General features: G+C 34.1%; 2 protein-coding genes across 3 annotated transcripts; one reads left to right on the top strand and one right to left on the bottom strand.

Annotated features, from left to right (window-relative positions):
- Positions 1-231: 231 nt before the first annotated feature.
- On the bottom strand, positions 232-3,573 carry LOC144424530 (uncharacterized). Its single transcript, XM_078113912.1, has 4 exons — positions 2,826-3,573; positions 2,369-2,440; positions 1,933-2,150; positions 232-1,523 (listed from the first exon to the last, which is right to left on the bottom strand). Exons 1-4 carry the CDS (start codon positions 3,082-3,084, stop codon positions 1,332-1,334), a joined length of 741 nt encoding a protein of 246 aa, XP_077970038.1. The 5' UTR covers positions 3,085-3,573; the 3' UTR covers positions 232-1,331.
- Positions 3,574-15,780: 12,207 nt separating this feature from the next.
- LOC144424538 (uncharacterized) lies at positions 15,781-19,786 on the top strand. 2 transcript variants are annotated; one of them, XM_078113922.1, is made up of 5 exons: positions 15,781-16,445; positions 17,735-17,880; positions 18,181-18,307; positions 19,077-19,240; positions 19,640-19,786. In XM_078113922.1, exons 2-5 carry the CDS (start codon positions 17,840-17,842, stop codon positions 19,773-19,775), a joined length of 468 nt encoding a protein of 155 aa, XP_077970048.1. In that variant the 5' UTR covers positions 15,781-16,445; positions 17,735-17,839; the 3' UTR covers positions 19,776-19,786. The 2 variants fall into 2 exon arrangements, with proteins under 2 accessions (XP_077970048.1, XP_077970049.1); XM_078113923.1 differs by lacking the exon at positions 15,781-16,445 and adding an exon at positions 18,003-18,084 and having other exon boundaries at positions 17,669-17,880.
- The last annotated feature ends 108 nt before the right edge of the window (positions 19,787-19,894 follow it).

The raw sequence follows: 19,894 nt of genomic DNA, 5'->3' as shown, positions 1-19,894 counted from the left end.
AATTCTTCATCAACTGAAGATCCATTATCAGCGTTACAATTACTTCGGGAAAAATTGCGATTGGAAATATCTCAGCAAAAATTGGACACTGCTAATAGTTGCAAGTAAGAATTGAGAATCGTCTTTTTTTTTAACTTCATCCTAACCAGTACTTATAACTTGTTTATTCCTTTCATTGAATTCTATGTTGCATTCCCCCATGATCGATGAATAAAACAACTGAATAACTGAATGATTTTATTTACATAGTATCATATATACAGTAACAAATTAAACATATCATTCTGATTTATGTCTTTCTATTCTAAAAATTATCGCAAATTTAAAACGAAATGTAAATTTTCATTCCACATTTATCTAAATGTAATGTCAGAAATTTTGTAACTTTAATAATTTGTTCCTGAAAATGATAATAAGATTCTAGTAATAAGAGGAAAGGTTTGACTGAGTTTTCAATTTCTTCTTGTCTATCTCATTTCCATTTTTGTTAGAAAAAATAGAAAAATAAAAATGAGGTTATACAAACATTTTGTCAATGGCAAAGTTATATTTATAACATCATTTTCATTGGAGAAAAAAATTTTCTCTTGGATTTACAGTTTTTTGTGTAAAACTATGACTACTGCGATACAAAAACTGTTAATAAATGAGGAAACGATAAGACAGATGAAAAAGGGAGTGACTGGTATTTCTATGATGTGGGCAGATGTTTTGGTGAAGAGGGGAGACAGCTTATCTGCCACACAGGTATGGTATTGAGATGTTTTCTAATTATAGATCCTTTATTACGTTTATTGCATTATATTTTGAATACACATGCACTAAGACTGAATTCTACATCAAAATTCTTATAATCTCAGTAGCTCTTTATACTTCAGTGGTTATCAATTTCCTTTATTTTAGAGTGCGCATGACATTGTTTTTTCATCAAATTCCCTTCCAAAGAATTAATGGTATTAAGAAAAATTGTCTGTTTGTTAATGTTAATTAATCCTTCAACTGTCATAAAATGGAAATTTGCTGTTTTCCACAAAACAACTGCTTTAATAATAAAATATGCTTCTCCCATTTCTATCTTTTATATATACCATACTTTTTTATTTTTCATTATTTATATAATATTAATTTTGACCATAGTCATCTCATGGAGGATTGATATCAAGCAAGATATTAATCAAATCATAAAATAAACATAAAAAATGGAATTCTGTAATCAGGTGCACCATATGATTTACGTTATTTGATTATTGACAATATAACTAGCCTTGTAGTATTGTGTGATCAGAGAAGTTAACAAATATAACTCTGTGGATAATGCTTTTAATCCGATCTTAAGTATACATGATTTGACATAACACTCCAGGTTGTTTGTGTGTTGGAATGTAGTTATCCATGCCCTGGTATACATTTCCTGTATCTTTCCTGACATAAATGAACACATTTTTGTATTGCTCACCACTTCTGGGTGTACCCGGATACCATTTAGTGAATGGTGATGGATTTCCAGAAAGTGTCACAAGTTGCTGAAATAGATAGGATGGGAGTTACATATGTATCAAGGGTGAGACGATAAGGTGACTTAATAATGATATGGGGAACCCAGTCATGTTGGGTATGGGGTTAGTTAGCCAGTTTTCTGATGCATGAACTTGACGGTGAAGGAAGCTGTAACTGACCAGTGGACAGTGGTTATGTGAACCACCCTATGGAAGCGAGGAATCCAGCAATTATCTTGTACATAGTTATCCCACACAGGATCGGACCATCCAACCCACGCAGGGTAATCAGAGGTGTTGTTGCAAGCGTATTCCTCAAACTTGGCACTATGCTCTGAGCCTAATCCGAGATAAGTCAATGATAATTTAATGTGATAGAAATGATAAAAAATTGCTGGTTCACCATATTCGTTATGAATCATATTTAAATACTCACTGAGTTTATGTACAATAGTCCTGTCCAGTATCCTGTAAGAGATGATGTTGATTTTGATCTGACTAACTCTGCTATTTTTTGATAATGTGTTCCATCTTGAATGTATCCAATATTCATACCAATATCTCTACATGCTTGTGTTGCTTGGTCAAAATTCATTTTGGTTCCACGAAGTATCATCCGATAACAATTATTCATGTGAAGGACATCACAGTTGACTATTATATTTAGAAAATGAAAATTTCATTTATCTCTGTTTGAAAAAAAATTAATTTTGTGTTGGGAATTCTAAGATTCTAAATCATATTTGTCGAACAATTTTTAAGTTTCTAGTTTGCATTTGATTTTATATTTGAGACAAAACTCTTTGACAAAAAATTCATCATGTAATGTTAACAAAAAAATTTTGCATAATTGATAGTTTAGTAACTATTACCCATCCTCTGCTGAAGATCATTCATAGTTTTATTCATCTTCTCTTCCGTTTCTGTCCGCAGCTCATTTATCGCTGCAATGGGTTAAATAAAAAAGTATGGGTCGCTGAAGTAATAATACAAATCAAACAAACTAAATTTTATAGAAGCATCAAAATTAGGGATGCATTGTTTTAATTTTACCAATGAATGAGTAAATGAAGTCCACAACATAACATACTTGGATGTTCTGCACAAACCCAATTATTAAGTTCTGTCTATACCAAGTCCATTTATACAGACAGTCATTATATCATCATTTAAAAAGATGTAAACTATATATATATATATATACAATAAGAAGTAAACTTCAGTATATTCTTATATACGGAAATCTGTAATTTTTGCAAGTTCTTCCACTTCAAACAAGGCTTTGTACAAGCCCCACTGATGCTTACGGCCAATATTAATTTAAAGTACCTGATTCTATTGCTGCATTAATTCTTTCATAATCGACAATTCCTTTTGGTCCTCTGGGCCCCTGTGATCCTTTCGGGCCAATTTCACCAGGTGGTCCTCGTTTGCCGGGAACACCCTGTGAACTTTGTTGTGGTGGAATTGGGTACGTTTCTTCTGTATTGACATTTTCAATTTGCATGCAAATTCTTTGATTGCAATATACTTGGTTGACGAGCAATTGAATGCTCAAAAACATACAATATAGTATACCCTTACTCATATTTAACGCCTGTTTAAAGCTAGCATTAGAATTGAAATGCAGTCTACACAGCTGGCTTAGAATAAATTGATTACATACATTTCTGCCATAGATTATTGCACTTTGTTGTAGCGTTTGTACTTTTCCAATTACTTACTTACGGTTTTTACTTAGGTTAGGATTTGTATATATGTTGGGCATGGGAATGGATAGAGGAACAACTTAGTTTCAGATGCATAAATTTAAGGGAGGAGGAAGCCGTAACTAACCATCATTATATGAATTGGCTTACCCGCCACTCGTACATTTGTATCCAACATTGGGGATTAAAGCCCGAGAAGGTTATCAATGCTACGATGTCGAGTATGTTTTTAACTGTTCAAAACATAATCGATAAATGAGATTTGATTTCTATAAATTCCAATTAAATGAAACTTATCTTACTAATTGTTAATTACAAAGTTAAGACAAATACATCTATGCTCGCCAACCTACTGCATCAAGAGTATTCTTTGGTTTAGCTCGTAAATTTTGAATACTGGAAGTATTTATATTGAATTGACACGGTTGTTTAGCTTTCAAGTGTTGTGTTTTTTCAAGCAGTAAACTCCAATGTGTAAGGTGATAATATTTTGCCATGAATATATTGGATGTATTGGGTTACCATGGGAAATTGCATAAAACTTGTTTCCCATATTATTTTGCTATGACATTTCCGCAATTTTGGTGTTGTTTTCAATAAAACACTTGACATTTTCGTGTTAAAAAATGATGAAATACCGAAAACAGTCATTTGTAGGTTCGAAATAGTATTTTGCATCTCGAATTTCCTTTATTTCAGAGTATCCATGAAGTTGCTCAGATCGAATTTCCTCCTGAATATTTAATGGTATTAAGAATAATCGTCTGTTTGACTGATATGTAATTGAAATTTGCTGTTTTCCACAAAACAACTGCTTTAGTAATCAAATATGCTTCTCCCATCTCTATCTTTTATATATGCCGACAATGATATACTTTTTTATTATTTATATATTTGTCACCAATAACAAAAAACACAATTCAATATTAATTTTGACCATAGTCACATCGCAGGTAACGTAATTGATCACAAGCACGATAATAATCGAATCATAAAATAATAATAAAATAGAATTCTGTAATCAGGTGCTCCATATGCTTTATGTAATTTGACAACCTAACTAGCATTGTAGTATTGTGTGATCAGAGAACTTAACGAAAAGAACTCGGTGGACAATGCTTGCTAATCCGATCTTGCTAATCCGATCTTAAGTATGCATGATTTGACATAACACTCCAGCTTGTTTGAATGTTGGAATGTAGTTATCCATGCCCTGGTATACATTTCCTGTATCTTTCATTATCCAAATGTACACATTTTTGTATTGCTCACCACTGTTGGGTTTGTACGGATACCATTTAGTGAACGATAAGGGGTTTCCAGAAAGTGTCACAAGTTGCTGAAATAAATAGGATAGGAGTTACATATGTATCAAGGGGGAGATGATAAGGTTGCTTAATAATCATATGGGGAACCACAACCTCCCATCCGGCTAGTAGTCCATGTCGGGTATGGGGTTAGTTGTTTTGTGAGGAATGAACTTGATGGTGAAGGAAACCGTAATTGACCAGCATTTATGTGAACCACCCTAAGAAGCGAGGAGTCCAGCAATGATCTCGTACATTGTTATCCCCAAAGGGATAGGGCCTGCGAACCCACGCAGTGTAATCAGAGGTGCTGTGGCAAGCATATTCCTAATGCTTAGCACTATGCTCTACACCGCCGAGTCTATGCTGAGATAAATCAATGATAATTTAATTAGATATATATGATAAAGAATTGGTAGTTCACCATATTCATTATAAATCAAATTTAAATACTAGTACTCACTCACTTTATGTACAATAGTCCTGTCCAGTATCCTGTTCTAGATAATGTTGATTTTGATCTGACCAACTCTGCTTTTTTTGATAATGTGTTTCATCTTCAATGTATCCAATATTCATACCAAAATCTCTACATGCTTGTGTTGCTTGGTCAAAATTCATTTTGGTTTTGCGAAGTTCCATCCGATAACAATTATTCTTATAAAAGACTTGCAGTTGACTATTATATTTAGAAAAAGAAAAATATATTTAGTTCTGTTTATTGGGAATTATAGATTCTAAATCATGTTTGCCAAACAACTTTTATGTTTCTAGTTGGCTTTTAATTCTATGTTTCAAAACTCTTCGTCAAAAATTCATCATGTAATGTTAACAAAACAGTTTTACATAATTGATAGTTTAGTAACTATTAGCTACCCATCCTCTGCTGAAGATCATTCATGGTTTTATTCATCTTTTCTTCCGTTTCTGTCCGCAGATCATTTATCGCTGAAATAAGTTATATATAAATGGGTCGATGAACTAATAGTACAAATCAAACAAACTAAATTATTTAAAAACATCGAAATTAGTGATACACTATTTTTTTGAATTTTTCAATCAATGAGTGAATAAAGTTTGCAACACAACATACTTGGATGTTCTGCCAAAACCACATTATTAAGTTTGTATATACCAAGTCCATTCATACGGAAAGTCTTCATATCATCAAATGAAAAGATGTAGAGCATATATATATATTTACAATAAGAAGTAAACTTCAATATATTCTTATAAAGGGAAATCTGTAATTTTTGCATGATCTTCCACTCGAAACAAGGCTTTGTACAAGCCCCACTGATGCTTACGGGCAATAGCAAATAAATAATAATTTAAATTACCTGATTCTATTGCTGCATTCATTCTTTCATAATCAACAATTCTCTTTGGGCCTCTTGGCCCCTGTGGCCCTTTCGGGCCAATTTCACCAGGTGGTCCATGTTTGCCTAGAACACCCTGTGAGCTTCGTTGTGGTGGAACTGGGTACGTTTCTTCTGCATTGACACTTTCAATTTGCATGCAAATTTTTTGATTGCAATATACTTGGTTGACGAGCAATTGAATGCTCAAAAACATACAATATAGTATATTCTTACTCATATTTACCGCCTGTTTGAAGCTAGCATTAGAATTATACTTCAAATGCAGTCAATACAGCTGGTTTATAGTGAATTGAATGCATACGTATATGGCTTTGATTAATCCACTTGCAATTCCACTTACAGAATAATTTACTATTCTAGAATAGTTGAATCGAATCCAGAATACCGAATCCTATTCTATTTTCATACTTATTCAAATAGTGGGAATTTCCACATTGCTGGATTGTAAATGTATTACTATAAATGTATTATTTATTTGGAAATTTGATACTAAACAGGCATATCCCAGGACAATCAAATTTAAGAATATTACAATATATTTGGCCTTCAATTGTTCCAAATGTATGTAATCCCTAAATACTGATATGCTAAATTAAGACACGCTTTACACACTTTAATAGTAAGCGGTTAAATACAAAAATAGATATGAAAGGCGTTAAATCTTTTTTATTATTATCAATGTTAGTCTGCCGAGTGTACTAGAACAGACCCGCTGAGAAATATTTAGATACACGACCAGCGTATGGCCACTGCAACCTATGCGGCCGTCATGCAAAAGATGTAAAAAACTACCGACCGATCAGCTTACTTCCCGCATTTTCAAAAATTCTAGAAAAAATTATGTACAAACGACTCAACCAATTCCTAGACCAAAAAAATTTCTTTTATTCACAACAATTTGGCTTTCGTCAAAATCATTCAACATCTCATGCAACATCCCTGCTTGTCAGTAAAATTCTAGAAGGATTTGATAAGAATGAGTATACTCTCAGTATGTTCTTGGACCTTTCCAAGGCATTTGATAGTATTGACCATGACATATTACTAGCCAAATTGCACCATATTGGCGTTAGAGGTCAGAGTTATAATTGGTTTAAAAGCTACTTATCAGGAAGGAAACAAGTAGTTATATACAATGATGTAGCATCTAGCACATACTGTAATTTGACTGTAGGTACTTTACAAGGTTCTATTTTGGCTCCATTATGTTTTTCAATCATTATTAACGACTTTCCGAATTCTCTTCTTCACTCTGATATCATACTTTTGCTGATGACTCAACGCCATATCTTCGAGGCAAAAACTTGCATGAACTTTTGACCAAGGCAAATACCGACTTAGAAAATATTCAAGCTTGGTTGTCTGCGAACAAACTCACTATTAATGTCGATAAAACTAAATATATGATATTTAGCACGCCGAAGCAAAAGTGTCCAACTCTGCAACAAAATTTGGAATTAAATGGAATAAATATAGAAAGAGTTAATCAGACTCGCTTTCTGGGTGTAATGATCGATGATAAATTGTCTTGGAAACAACACACCAATATGGTTCTATCGAAAACAAGGTCGTCTCTTAGTGCCATTACGAAAATAGCCAACTACTTAAATACATCTTGTTTAATATCTCTATACCACTCTCTGATAGAAAGCCATATTCGTTATTGTGCCTCAGCTTATGTTCATCGCCAATCGTCCATTCTCAAAAAAATTCAAAGTGTTTGCAATCGCTTTATTAGAAGAGTTTTTCATAGAGGTAATCGCGAAAAAATTGATGACTTATTTAAAGAGCATAGGCTACTACGAGTTGTGGATTTAGCTAAATTCGAACTATGTAATATGATGTTCTCTTGTCACATTGGAGAGCTTCCGTCCAGCCTGAACAGCCTGTTCCAAGCAAACCCAAATTCAAACAGCAGAAATAAAGATAATTTTTTTATTCCATTTGTCAGTAAAAGTATTTCACAAGAATCAATCGCAGTATGTGGACCAAAAGCTTGGAATTCCCTACCCGATGACATCAAAAATTCAAAATCGAACTCAGAATTTCGTTCCAAACTTAAACAATATATATTATCATCATATTAGCAATTTTCTCTGCTTTGAACATGTTACTGTTTGGAGATTATTTTTTTAAGGTCAGTTCAACACTGAAAGAGAGAGCTGTTGATTATTTGGATTGAATGAACTATCAGGAAACTGTCCTCCTCTTCAGTCACCATAGACCAGCTGACAATTTCAATAACTCCACAGGATACTTCACCCGGATTCAATATAGAACAATCGACTGAATTAATAACTAGCACACCATTCTAATTTCATTATCATGCGTAATTAGACAACAACAAAAGCACAGCAATTTAGGTTATAGATAGAATGCTCAAATAGTAGGGACAATGGTTTTTGTTTGAGTAGCATGCTGTTCAATTTATTTCCATTGTTGCTACCTATCTCCGAATCACACTTTTTCTTCTGCTCATCCCAGGATACCATATAATTTTATTATTTTAATTTACATTGGAAAATCCATGACATGGTAAAATGGCTTCTCTTTATAACTTATCATTCCTTATCCCACTGTACCTTTATACCTTTCTAATCTTCTGGCTGAAATGCAACCATAATAGGTTTTGTGGAAATGCTTTTTATTAATTTTTTTTTTTTGAAACTTCATTGTTTTTGGCTGAATCCAGAATTTCAAAAAAAAACCTTATAATAGTGAGTCATTTGATACATACCTTTTTTATCATATTTTGCCAAAACCTGTAGGGTCACATTTTGGCCAGAACAGCCATAGACCACTTATAACACTGTCGCCCTTGAGTGGTGCATACCATATATGTACACACCCTTTAAACTTGACCATTCCCGCGTTTTATAGTATGTGGTATCATCACTCAATGGTATTGTACATTCATCCAAATTCTTAATTTTTTTTTTTTTTTTTTTAAATTTTTTTATTACTATATTCATATGCATTGCGTTTCATGTTGTGTTGTGTCTCTATTTATAGATGTTGTTTTGTCTAACAAACTCCTTTGTACAAACAGTTTTGTACACTCCACCCATATCCCTGTTACCGCATCCACCCACCCTCCTCGCACAACTGCCTGTATAAAGGACCATATTGTACATATTTGATTTACCCTATTATAATTTATATAAATCAAAGGGGTGTATGCCACACATCTGTGTTTTAGGCCAATATGGTCTTGTGCATACATCCCGTCTTCAGTATTTATAAGTACTTACTCTTTTATATTGCTTTTACGAGACGAATAAACATACATACATACGTCTGTAAAGATCTTTGCAGTCAGTTTATCGGAATGTTACGAGTCGGCACAACTAATTATTATTTTACGCTAACTAGACAGTGAAGCGGAAACGCAAAAATGGTGCAATAACGACTCTTCGCTGTGATGTGAATACGCCGGGTGAGATTACCGTATTTGATGTTTACCGATTTTGCGAGTTCTTTACGAAAAAACGCAAGTATAAATAAACGAGAGAGATATCCACGTACACCTTTCGTATACCCTTTTTCAGTTGTATACCCAACTTTTGGTCTGGTATACACAAGTGTATACCCGGTTGAAGAGCACTGCTCTAGGTTAGATAGATAGATAGATAGTTTATTTCGAAAACTCCATAATAAACCTGAATTAAAAATGGAGAATTCTGGAGGGCAAGCAAAACCTACAAAAAAGTTTAAAACATGAAGTATCTCATGTGCCTGCCCACCAGCACGCACACAAAAACACAAGCCCAATTAAATGAGGCTTGGGCCAAACTTAACAAACAAAATACACGATAGTAATAAACTTTCGGGCTGTTGTACTCTCTTTCAACAATTACGTTGATAATGACCAATACCTACAACCTCATGCAAAGATAATGTGGGGAGTGGAATGTAATAAATTTGCGACGATAGTCATACTCATGAAGCCATGAAAGCTTTAAGAATAACCAAGCCATGGAAAACTACACTGATTGCTAGATTGGGCATTGCGGAAAAGGTGATAAGTGGTTTAATATACAAACAAACGCAAAACCATGGCGGCAAATTCGGTGTGCGGACACTCATAAAAGCAATTATTAGGAAAAACACTAATCACACGTGAGCAGGTCGGTAGCCTAATTGATACATTGACGTGGCCAACATTGTTAAAACAGTACCGGTATACACATAGAGAGAACAAATCAAAAATACCAGATTCTAACATGATACATATTAATAGTAAGTGTACAGTTGTTTATTATTGTTATTATTGTTTATTATATTTAAAATTTATATCTTTTTATTTTTTATAGATGTTTATGTCTAATTCTCGGGATAATAAAGATTTTTGTGAATTTGCTTTTTTGCTTAATGATAATAAACTCATTTAGGATACTAAATATTTTAAATATAAAATATAATAATGCATAGACCGAACGATTTTTGATAATGACAGTATTTACATGATGATATTGATTTTACTATTTTATAAACTTCAGGTTGCGTCTATCTACTTATCATGCTTTCATACAAGGCAACACATATCAACTGCTTATAATTTTCTTACTGATCTGATGCCGTATAATGTTCCACTGTTATTGAGGTAAGTGGATAAATGGTGATTTGTTGGAAGGTAAACTAGTAGGTACTCCTGAAGTATGTGATTCAAAATGGCAAACACTTGAGCGTAGTATGTGTACCAGGTTAGGGCTAGGCCATAATTTCAGGTACATAGTATAGGAGTCACTTGCCTAGTCCCTGAACTCGTAGTAGAACTAAAATAAGGAAAATTGGCATAAAAATATGGCCTAACCCTAACCTAGTACACGTACTACGTTCCGGTGTCTGCTATTTTGGTCCACATACTTCGGGAGCGCCAACTAGTATGCAACATCTATTTAAATAAGTTTATAAATATTTGTATTTGATTTGGTGAATTTATATTCAAGAAAAAGGGTTTCTTTGACAACAATTTTTCAATCAAACAAGGGACCATTAGGGTATACCAAATTTAGAAATGTTATTGTAGAAACATTTCAGCTTTAGCGTTCTTCATAGGCATTTAGAATTAGTATTTGATATACACAGTCTTTGTAAATTATCTTGTAATGGAAAAATAATATTTGTTTGGTTTTTCAATTTTGACTGTACTTTCATCTGGATTTTAGATCAAGGTTTCGGGAACATTAACTCAGATATTCCAAATTTTATGGAATTTTTTTTTATATTCCAGGGCTTGCCGACATTTTCTCAGTTTTGGAGATGACTCAACAATCGTTTCCATATTATGGAGGATAACTTCAACTACATTTTGTCAAAACATGATGATATGGAAAATGTAGTAAATCTTGAATAATCTTTTTTGAATGATATTTGATATATTTGCTATTCAAGTTTTATGGTAATCAACATGTTTTCTTAGGAGTTGTATGTAAAGCTAAGTAATTAGATGTTAAATGTTTAAATCCTTTTTTAATTGATTTATAAAAGTTTCATGAGGGAACTTAATAATTTCTATATTTTTTTTTTCACAAAATGATCTAGATCAGTCTCGTCACTTTTCTCTCGTGGAAGAATATCAAAGGTACGGGTATCAAGTTTTGATTTTGTGAAATTGACAAAGTGACAATTATGTTTATTGAAAATAATCCCTATTTTAGGCAATACATCTGTCCCGGCGGTCAGTGGATGCAGTACCATATTCTCGTGAGCTGTGGACTGATGTAAATATAAATTTTTCTTAACTGGTTAAATGTTTTAAACTTTGTTTCCTGGGCAACAGGTGAGTGCAATTAGAAAGTTGTTATATTTGTAAAGTGATAATTTCGTACAAAAATTGGGACTATGTGGCTTCTTGCAAATGTACGTAAAATCGATTTATTTTGATTGCATTCATTTTAAAGTTCTTTGTGGGTCATATTTTCATACTTTCAGATTATGGGTTCAAATTTGAACTAGCTATTATGAGAACTAGCTATTATTATTTGTACAGTGATAATTTCATACTTTCAGATTTACTAGCTATTATGAGAGTTTCAATTTCAGATGTCCTTAAGATGCAGGTAGAAACTTTCCAGCTTGAATAGAATGAGATTTTTGAATGTGTCTTGTATTTTCCCCAGTTAAATGTTTATTCTCTTAAACTAGTACTGAAATCAGATGCACTTTCTTATTTCAATGAATCAAGAGTCAGAGTGTTGGATTGTAAAACTGCTTTGTTTTGCTAGTGATAAACCAGAAGTTTTAATATTCTTGCTTGTTGGAACTAGTCTTTCAGTTTGATTTGAAAGCCTGTCTTCATTGTTTCAAGTTCAATGTCAGATGAAACGTTATAGAAATATCTTTGTGTTAGTGTGCATTAAGACTTTTGAATCACTAGGATAGTTATCTCCACTCTTACTACAGCATCCTTGCATTGAGTGCATATGGATTCACCGACACAAAAGCATAAAAGTTAAATAGTTAGTCTGCAGAAACCAAATCATTTAAATAGCATCATTTGAACTGTTAATTTATTCCTTTGCTTTGATTTCGTCATTCTTTTATTTTTGACTTTGAAGTCTGGAATCTTCAAGTTTTTGAATTTGTACAATTTGTTCACAATATTTTAAAGCAGTAAATTGCGTTTTCTGCATGTTATAGCCCTGAAACCCGGGCTTCGTCGTGTCTGAATTCTATGGACATTCCTATTATTTTGCATTCTGAAGAAAAATAAAGAAATTTTCTTTTAAAATTTTTTCTCACACTATTGTAGGAATGTCCCATTTTAAAGTAATAAGAAACTCATATTCATTTGATTTCAGTATAGTTTCAGCAGACTTAGGGCTCCTGGATTTTTTTCTTCCTATTATCGAATAGTAACATGCATATTTAGAATACATTCAATCTAAAATTTCAGGTTAAATATTTATATCGACTTGTATTTAGTCTCTTCATCAGAACAGTTTAGGAACAACAGGATAGAGTATTGTGTTAAGAGAGGCAGATAAAGTTTATAGTAACTTCAGATATTTGAAATCACCCTTGCATTGCCTGTTGGAGGTGTTTTGATTGCTTCGGAAATTACTCAAGATGTCTTGTATAGAAACCGCAAGAAGAACTGACATTGTGGATTGTTTGATTCGTAATTTTTTTTCTATTTTCCTTTCCATTCTACACAATGTTGTTACTATTTGTTTGTTTTAATATACGTTTTCTCTGTTACTGCAGTATCTCACCACTCTGAAAACATATGCGAAACCTGAAGATTTTATTCCGGAAAAGATTCGATGTTCATCATGGTTACAGATGGATGCAGGATGTCTGCTGCCCAAAACTCCTTAAGTTAATTTCTTGCAATAAAAAGGGGAGAGTGGTTGGTTATCTTTGTTACTATATTAAGCATCTCAATATTTTACATTTTTGTATATACAGTATATTTTGCATCAGAATAGAATAGAAATGTAGGGTATTCGGAAGTGGGCGCCCTTAGGATACAGCAGGGTGGTTGCCTGTATTTGTCCTAATCAAACTTTTCTTCCATTGTGATAGAGCAGAATATAAAAAAAAACTTTCATAACATAACATTAATCTTTTCTACACATCTTTGCCACTTATTTTTTTTCAGCTATATCTTCGATTCACATATTCTACAGTACCCGTTCTTCTCAACTTGCAGTAAGTACTGTTTAATACTGCAGTAGGTTCCGTTCTACAACAAACATGAACTGTTATTTTCGCATCTCGGCTCCTTCATGGGCTTTGCAGATGCCAATTAATATTGTTTTGTTTTATGCAGTACTTGGTGTATTGTAGGACTACTTGCTTAGTTTAAGTGTAACCTTAACGAATTGGTGGAAAGTGTTTGTGAAGATCAATTCTGCACCAGATTATTGTCAAGAAACTGGATGATTCCTTCCGACCTAAACCAAAGTTTTGTGCAGACGATTTGTTCCTGTGAATGATGCTCAATTATTGTCGAGTTCGTGAGAAGATCCTTGTCTAGAATATCTCATTTTCTGCAAATTTGGAAGTTCAGAAGATCCAAGATTTTTTTGATCTTCAGCAGTTTTTATTTTTTCAGTCTTTGTATTTATGTTTCCGTCACTGCTTTGCCCCGTTTCTGTATTCCATTTTTCACTTGGACACTCACTGCAAGCAAAAATGCTTTTGATGGCATATTATTACTTTTTTTAATAAATACATTTGCGTAACTTTGTCTGCATTTTGTTATCAAACTTGGATCTCCTTACATTTTGTCCAGATTTAGAAATGCAAGGCTGTCAAAGAATAGTTTTTATGTCGATATAAGATTTTGATATTTATCCATATCCCTTTTTTCATCCTTTTTTTTTCTCCCTGTCAATGTCTAGAAAGGGGCTTTTCAAACTGGGGCTCCACTTTAGTTAGGGAATAGGACTGCACGACACAATCGACGACAGTTTTACCAGTTCACAAAATGTAGCGTCGCCGTTCTACGCGTATAAACTAAGTATCTATCACATTCTCATAAATTTTAGTGGTGTTGGGTATCGATACAAGAATCTCTAGTGGTAGATAATACAATACTAACTGAAACAAAATAATGAACGCGGAACCGGCTGATTTGTTTTATTCAACTGATTTTTAAAAGTAAATGCAACTCATTGAAAATGGTAATATGACATAAAACCGGTATCCGCACAGGAGGTACGCGATTTTATGTCAAATCGGAATATATAAAGTTGTCACACACTTAGAACCTATAGAGCTACTCGAACTTAGGAATTGGGATCTTTCCCTGTTTGAAGATACCCCTATTTATCAAAATTACCTGGAAGTGGAATAAATAAAGTTTGTCACACACTTTGAGCCTATAAAAATACTCGAATCTATAGATTGGGGTCTTCCCTGTCAAGGATGCCCCTATTTATCAAAATTACGTATACCGATAAAGTGTTGAATTTTCAAAGATTAATAGCATGTCCTTTCCGCACAAGAGGCACGCGATATTATTATTTTATATCAAAGTGGAATACATAAAGTTTGTCACGCACCTTGAGCCTGAAACTACTCAAACTTATAAATTGGGGTATTCCCCTGTTGAAGATACCCCTATTCATCAAAATTATGCACAATATATTACATCGATGCCTACAGGGTGGACCAAAGTTGTCAGCCTCGCGGGCCACACTATTATTTTTGTAATGTTCGCGGGTCACAGTAGTGCCAAGAATAGTTGAACAGTACAAAACAAACGCTTTTATTGTTCAAATCACATTGATCATTACTTGTCATTTATCAAGCTGAAACATGCAACAACCACCAAAAAACTCACTAAAACGTGCAAAAATCTTACTATATCTACATTTAGTGTAATATATCGAACTCTTCATAACGGATGAGATGACATAATGAGAAAATGCCGTTTTAGATTGTTACCGACACAATTTGCAGACATATTTAAGCAAAGATTGTGGTATTTTCCTTCCTATATTAAGTCAAATATCTCTTTAAATTGACCAGCTTTCTTTTCAAACTCATGTTTACAAAATATCCTACAAATAACTGCAAATTGACTGATTACCGAATTTTACCTAATTTGAGATACAGAAGGGTAATTACTAAATTTTCTGATATATAGGCAGCATTTTTTGTATTATTGTTAAGACTGGTTGCAAAAAAAAAACACCCGCAGGAGTTATATTGTTAGGCCATTACAATAATATTTAGTTATCATGCATAACCAACTCATTTGATTTTTAGTTTTCTATGAAGCCTATTTTGCTAGCAGATATTCCCGACCAAAAAAAAATAGAAAGCCAGTTGACAATTTAGACTAGCCAAGCACAATATTATTCAACTTCACTAGCCATAACACTAGTCAATTCAGTTAAATTCGTGATGTAACAAGATGTCAAAAGATTTTTCCGGTTATTTTTATGACGAAACAACACCAAATGCGATTTTTTGTCTACGTTGGCGCAAATGCGACGCGGGCCACATATAATGGAGCGGTGGGCCACATGTGGCCCGCGAACCTGGGTTTGGACCAAAGCGTATGGATGGGACGAAGCACGATAGGATAGGATTTATATATTTATCCCGGGGGAGAGGAAAGTCGATAAGACGGCTTATCCATATGGCGAACCACGGCCTCTCGTCCGGTTACCAGTCCATGTCGGGTATGGGATTAGTTAGTTATTTGTTTCGGAAGCATGGACTTGATGGTGGAGGAAGCCGTAACCGACCAGCGGTTACGTGAACCACCCTACGACGGCGAAGAGTCCAGCAATCCTCTCGCACATAACTACCCCGCATGGGATTCGAACCCACGCAGGGTAATCAGAGATGCGGTGGCAAGCGTATTCCTAACGCTTAGCACGATGAGCCACATCGCCGCGCCCACTACAAACTACATGGGGATTCCCCGCAGCAACAGTTGAACTCGAAATACATAATATGGATTTTATGCAGAAAAATGTCAATGCCAGGAACACATATTATTGGAAAATTATTAAACAACGTATATGGAATATAATAATACAATGATGATTAGCCTGTTATGGAACATTGACTATTACAGTATTAAAGGTAACAGAATATTAAATGAAGTTTGCCTTTATTCAGTTATTGGAAAAGTTCATAAGCTATAAAGTTATTTTGTGCTATGACTCTTGCAAGGTGCACATACTATTTGGGTAAAAATACAACATTTATGCAAATTTATATATTGATGATGAATAGCCTATTAAGGAATCTTGAGGATATTGAGGTAAAAAACTTGTGGGAAAAAGTCATACTGGAGTTATTGGGTCTGGTATAGTTTAGTACCACATGCACTTCTAGTTGGCCTGGCTCAACAATTTTTGCATATGTCAATCCTAACCCTCACCTGACTATGTCACCCAAACATTACGTCATTTCGACGTCACAGTGGCGTAATAATGCCCACCAAAGTATGCGAATGGTCGTCCAAAACGCGCAGACGAGCACCCGAAATCGAGCAAGCTATCTCTCTCGTTTTCTCGTCACAACGATCACGATAGGAGAGAGTTTGCCGGCTTTAGCGAGTTTGTTATCGACGGCGCAGATGTCATTTCGGGCGATCGTAATTATACTTCGAGACCTATGACGTGATGGCGACGTCGCATTGACGTAATTTTAGGATGGCAGAGTCAGGTGGGGGTTAGGAATAACATATGCAAAAATCGTTATGCTACGCCCACTGGAAGTACCTGTGGTACTAAACTATACTAGACCCGAGTTATTTTGCTCTGTCAGACGGGAGCAAATAATACTGGAAACAAAGTAAACCACAGTGTTGATGAAAATTATTATGGTGATAGCATATTATAAAAACATGGACAAATAAAGATAACAGTCATTCCATATAAATCTAGAACAATTGGCTGATTGGGGGAATAGCGAGGCACATAGTATGGGCTATACGCAGCGGACTGAGTTGCACAAGAGTGTACACTGGCAACTGATTTGTTTGACAAAATGCAGTAGGCAGTTTTATGGTGCTGGTGCATGAGTTTTAATAGCTCGCTTTTATAAATATCTGCCATTTTGATTAGTTGCATCTTATGGTAGTGGGGGTTTATTTTTGACATTGGTTCAGTGAAGAGTACAGCACGCATAGCGCTGTTTTGAATTATTTCGATGCGACGTAGAAAGGTTTTCTTAGATGATCCCCAAGCTACAATTCCATATTGCAAATGAGACTGGAACAAGACAAAGTAAACCATGTACAAAGTTGAAATTGAAGACAAAAACCTGAGCTGATACAGCATCTACCGCAATAGCATAGTTTTTGATTTTTCAACATTCAATGTTAGTTCTAAGTTTCATCAATTCGCTACTTTTTTGTATTTTAGTGTTCACTCTGGACTCAAGCACATCCGGAGACTTGTCGCTATCATGAAGATTATCATGAACAATTTTGAAGCTGTGGGGAAGATCACTGATAAAAATTAAGAATAATGTTGAGACACAAGCAAGATCCCTGGAGGACACAGGCAAGGTAGGGGAACAGTATGAACCAATTTGAACAAATTGCATTCTATTGGTCAAGTAGTTGCCAGGAGTTGGTTTGCTACCCCTCTAATTCCATAATGCCACAAGATTGTTTGACTTGTTTTACAGCTTCCGACGTAGGATTTAAATGTTGTAAAAAGGGAATTTCTTTACGATCAACTCATTTCAAACTTGCTGAATAATGTTGAAGGTGATTTTTACGTTATTCTTTTACTTTGTTTTTGACTTTGGGACCTTTTCATAAATTTTATTGTTGTTTGTTATCAATATTCTTTCTCTTTATAAGGTGGAATCCCTGTAAATGGTTAATCACCAGATGTTACTTCAAGATGGCTTTTGCAAACAGTGTTGCAACGAACTCAACTTCAATTATTATAATCGCCAAATTCTTAAAGATTTTACCATTGTTGAAAGTAAGAATTATTTTTTCGATCAAATTAATCATTTTCAAGTATATTTCTTATCATTTGAATTTTGTAATAAATAGTTACATTGTCTCAATAAGTTAAGTTCATTTGACTAACGATGTTTATTAATGCTCCAATGGTGAAGGTATATATTAACAATAACTGTTGAACCAATCTGGCCAGATAACCATTTCTATATGACCCTCTGTGCATCAAAGGTCACGGTACGAGGATTTTAAGACCTCAGAGCACCAATTATGACAAAAAAGACCAGTGTGATGGAATAAAAAAGTGTCCCCTTTAATTAAAGCCCTAAAAGTTTTTCGTAATTATATTGGTCTCATAGAAAAATTTGAGAAATAAAATAAAAGCAATAGCAAATTTGCAACTTTTTCTATCCAAGTACTAAAAATGAGAAATCAAGCAGTACTGGCAATTTTTTCCAAATAACGTCAACAAGAATAACAACAATGAGAAATAGTATAGCTATCCATATGTATAATTCGTTACCAAGAGCAAAATATTTCAAAAGAAATTTTTTTTTTTTTTCAATTCCAAATTTTCTGCATAATATCAGACAAGATTTTACTCAATAACTTGGAATGTTATTCTAGATCTGTCATCGTGAATGAAGCCTAGTTAAAGTGCTTTTTGCCCAGAGGGAAACTTTCTGGGGTCCCCTAGTGGAGCGGAAGGTTCATTTTGAATAACCCTTATCTAGACTGACCTTATTTTACGACTTTTGTCCCTCTAACATTCGAAAACATTTCTACAGGTAACAGTAAAAGAATTCTCTCCACAATGTCAGAAGTTTCCCACCTTTTCTACATCTTCTTTGAATAAATGTTTGACGTCGACTGATCTTAATCATCTTTGGTTGGCATATTTAAACGTCTTGCATTTCAATACTCTTCCACAGTGCTTTTTTCCAAATATGAGGTAATGTAGCAAAATATGATTAGGAAGGGTTTCATGGTTACTTTAATAATATTTAACATCTTGGATTAATGCCGCATAAGTCCATCTCACCCGGAATATCATAAAATGTGTAGGCAATGCCAAACCAAAAGATTTGGGTCTTTCCAGATAACGATATAACAGTATTTTGAGTTATTAGTGGCTGCTTCTACAGGGCCTTGTAGGCAGTGGAAGGTGCAAGTGTCTAAAAAATACCAAGTTTTTATCAATGTCTGTCCATCTCAAATAGTCTAAAAAAAAATTGTCTGCAATGTTTCATGCACACCAAGAATAAACATCGGAATCTGAATCCGGTATTCTCCTAATTGAGTTTCTGTAATGAAATAAATACGTATTTGAACATTTTTTGTCACTTTTTAGCTCTGCAAGCAATGCTCGAAATTATCTCGAGATCAAAGTTTATCCAGGATTAGAAGTTCAGCTTGACTCTAATTCAAGGAATAAACTTGATGAAAATTTCTATTCTAACCTGCATGCTGACCTTGACGATGAGTAGCCTAATAGACTATCGAATATGCCCATTGAGGGTGATTCTCAACGCTTTATGACCTGTTCACTCGGATAACGGCGATTGTCCGGGATGGCCAAACTAAATAATTTACCATTCCAAATACA

Source organism: Styela clava, chromosome 6 (genome assembly GCF_964204865.1).
Source record: "Styela clava chromosome 6, kaStyClav1.hap1.2, whole genome shotgun sequence".
NCBI classification, from domain to species: domain Eukaryota; kingdom Metazoa; phylum Chordata; class Ascidiacea; order Stolidobranchia; family Styelidae; genus Styela; species Styela clava.
Note: the sequence above shows the minus strand (reverse complement) of the source record. Positions and strands in the feature narration are given on the sequence as shown.

Bases quoted from the DNA above. Each gene is read 5' to 3' on its own strand.
- LOC144424530 (XM_078113912.1), bottom strand. From the start codon at position 3,084: ATGAGTAAGGGTATACTATATTGTATGTTTTTGAGCATTCAATTGCTC. The intron at 2,441-2,825 runs GTACTTTAAATT...AACCCATTGCAG, and splicing joins TAATGCAGCAATAGAATCAG to CGATAAATGAGCTGCGGACA. The intron at 1,524-1,932 runs GTGAGTATTTAA...TATCTATTTCAG, and splicing joins GACTATTGTACATAAACTCA to CAACTTGTGACACTTTCTGG.
- LOC144424538 (XM_078113922.1), top strand. From the start codon at position 17,840: ATGTTGAGACACAAGCAAGATCCCTGGAGGACACAGGCAAG. The intron at 18,308-19,076 runs GTAAGAATTATT...ACATTTCTACAG, and splicing joins AGATTTTACCATTGTTGAAA to GTAACAGTAAAAGAATTCTC. The intron at 19,241-19,639 runs GTAATGTAGCAA...GTCACTTTTTAG, and splicing joins TGCTTTTTTCCAAATATGAG to CTCTGCAAGCAATGCTCGAA.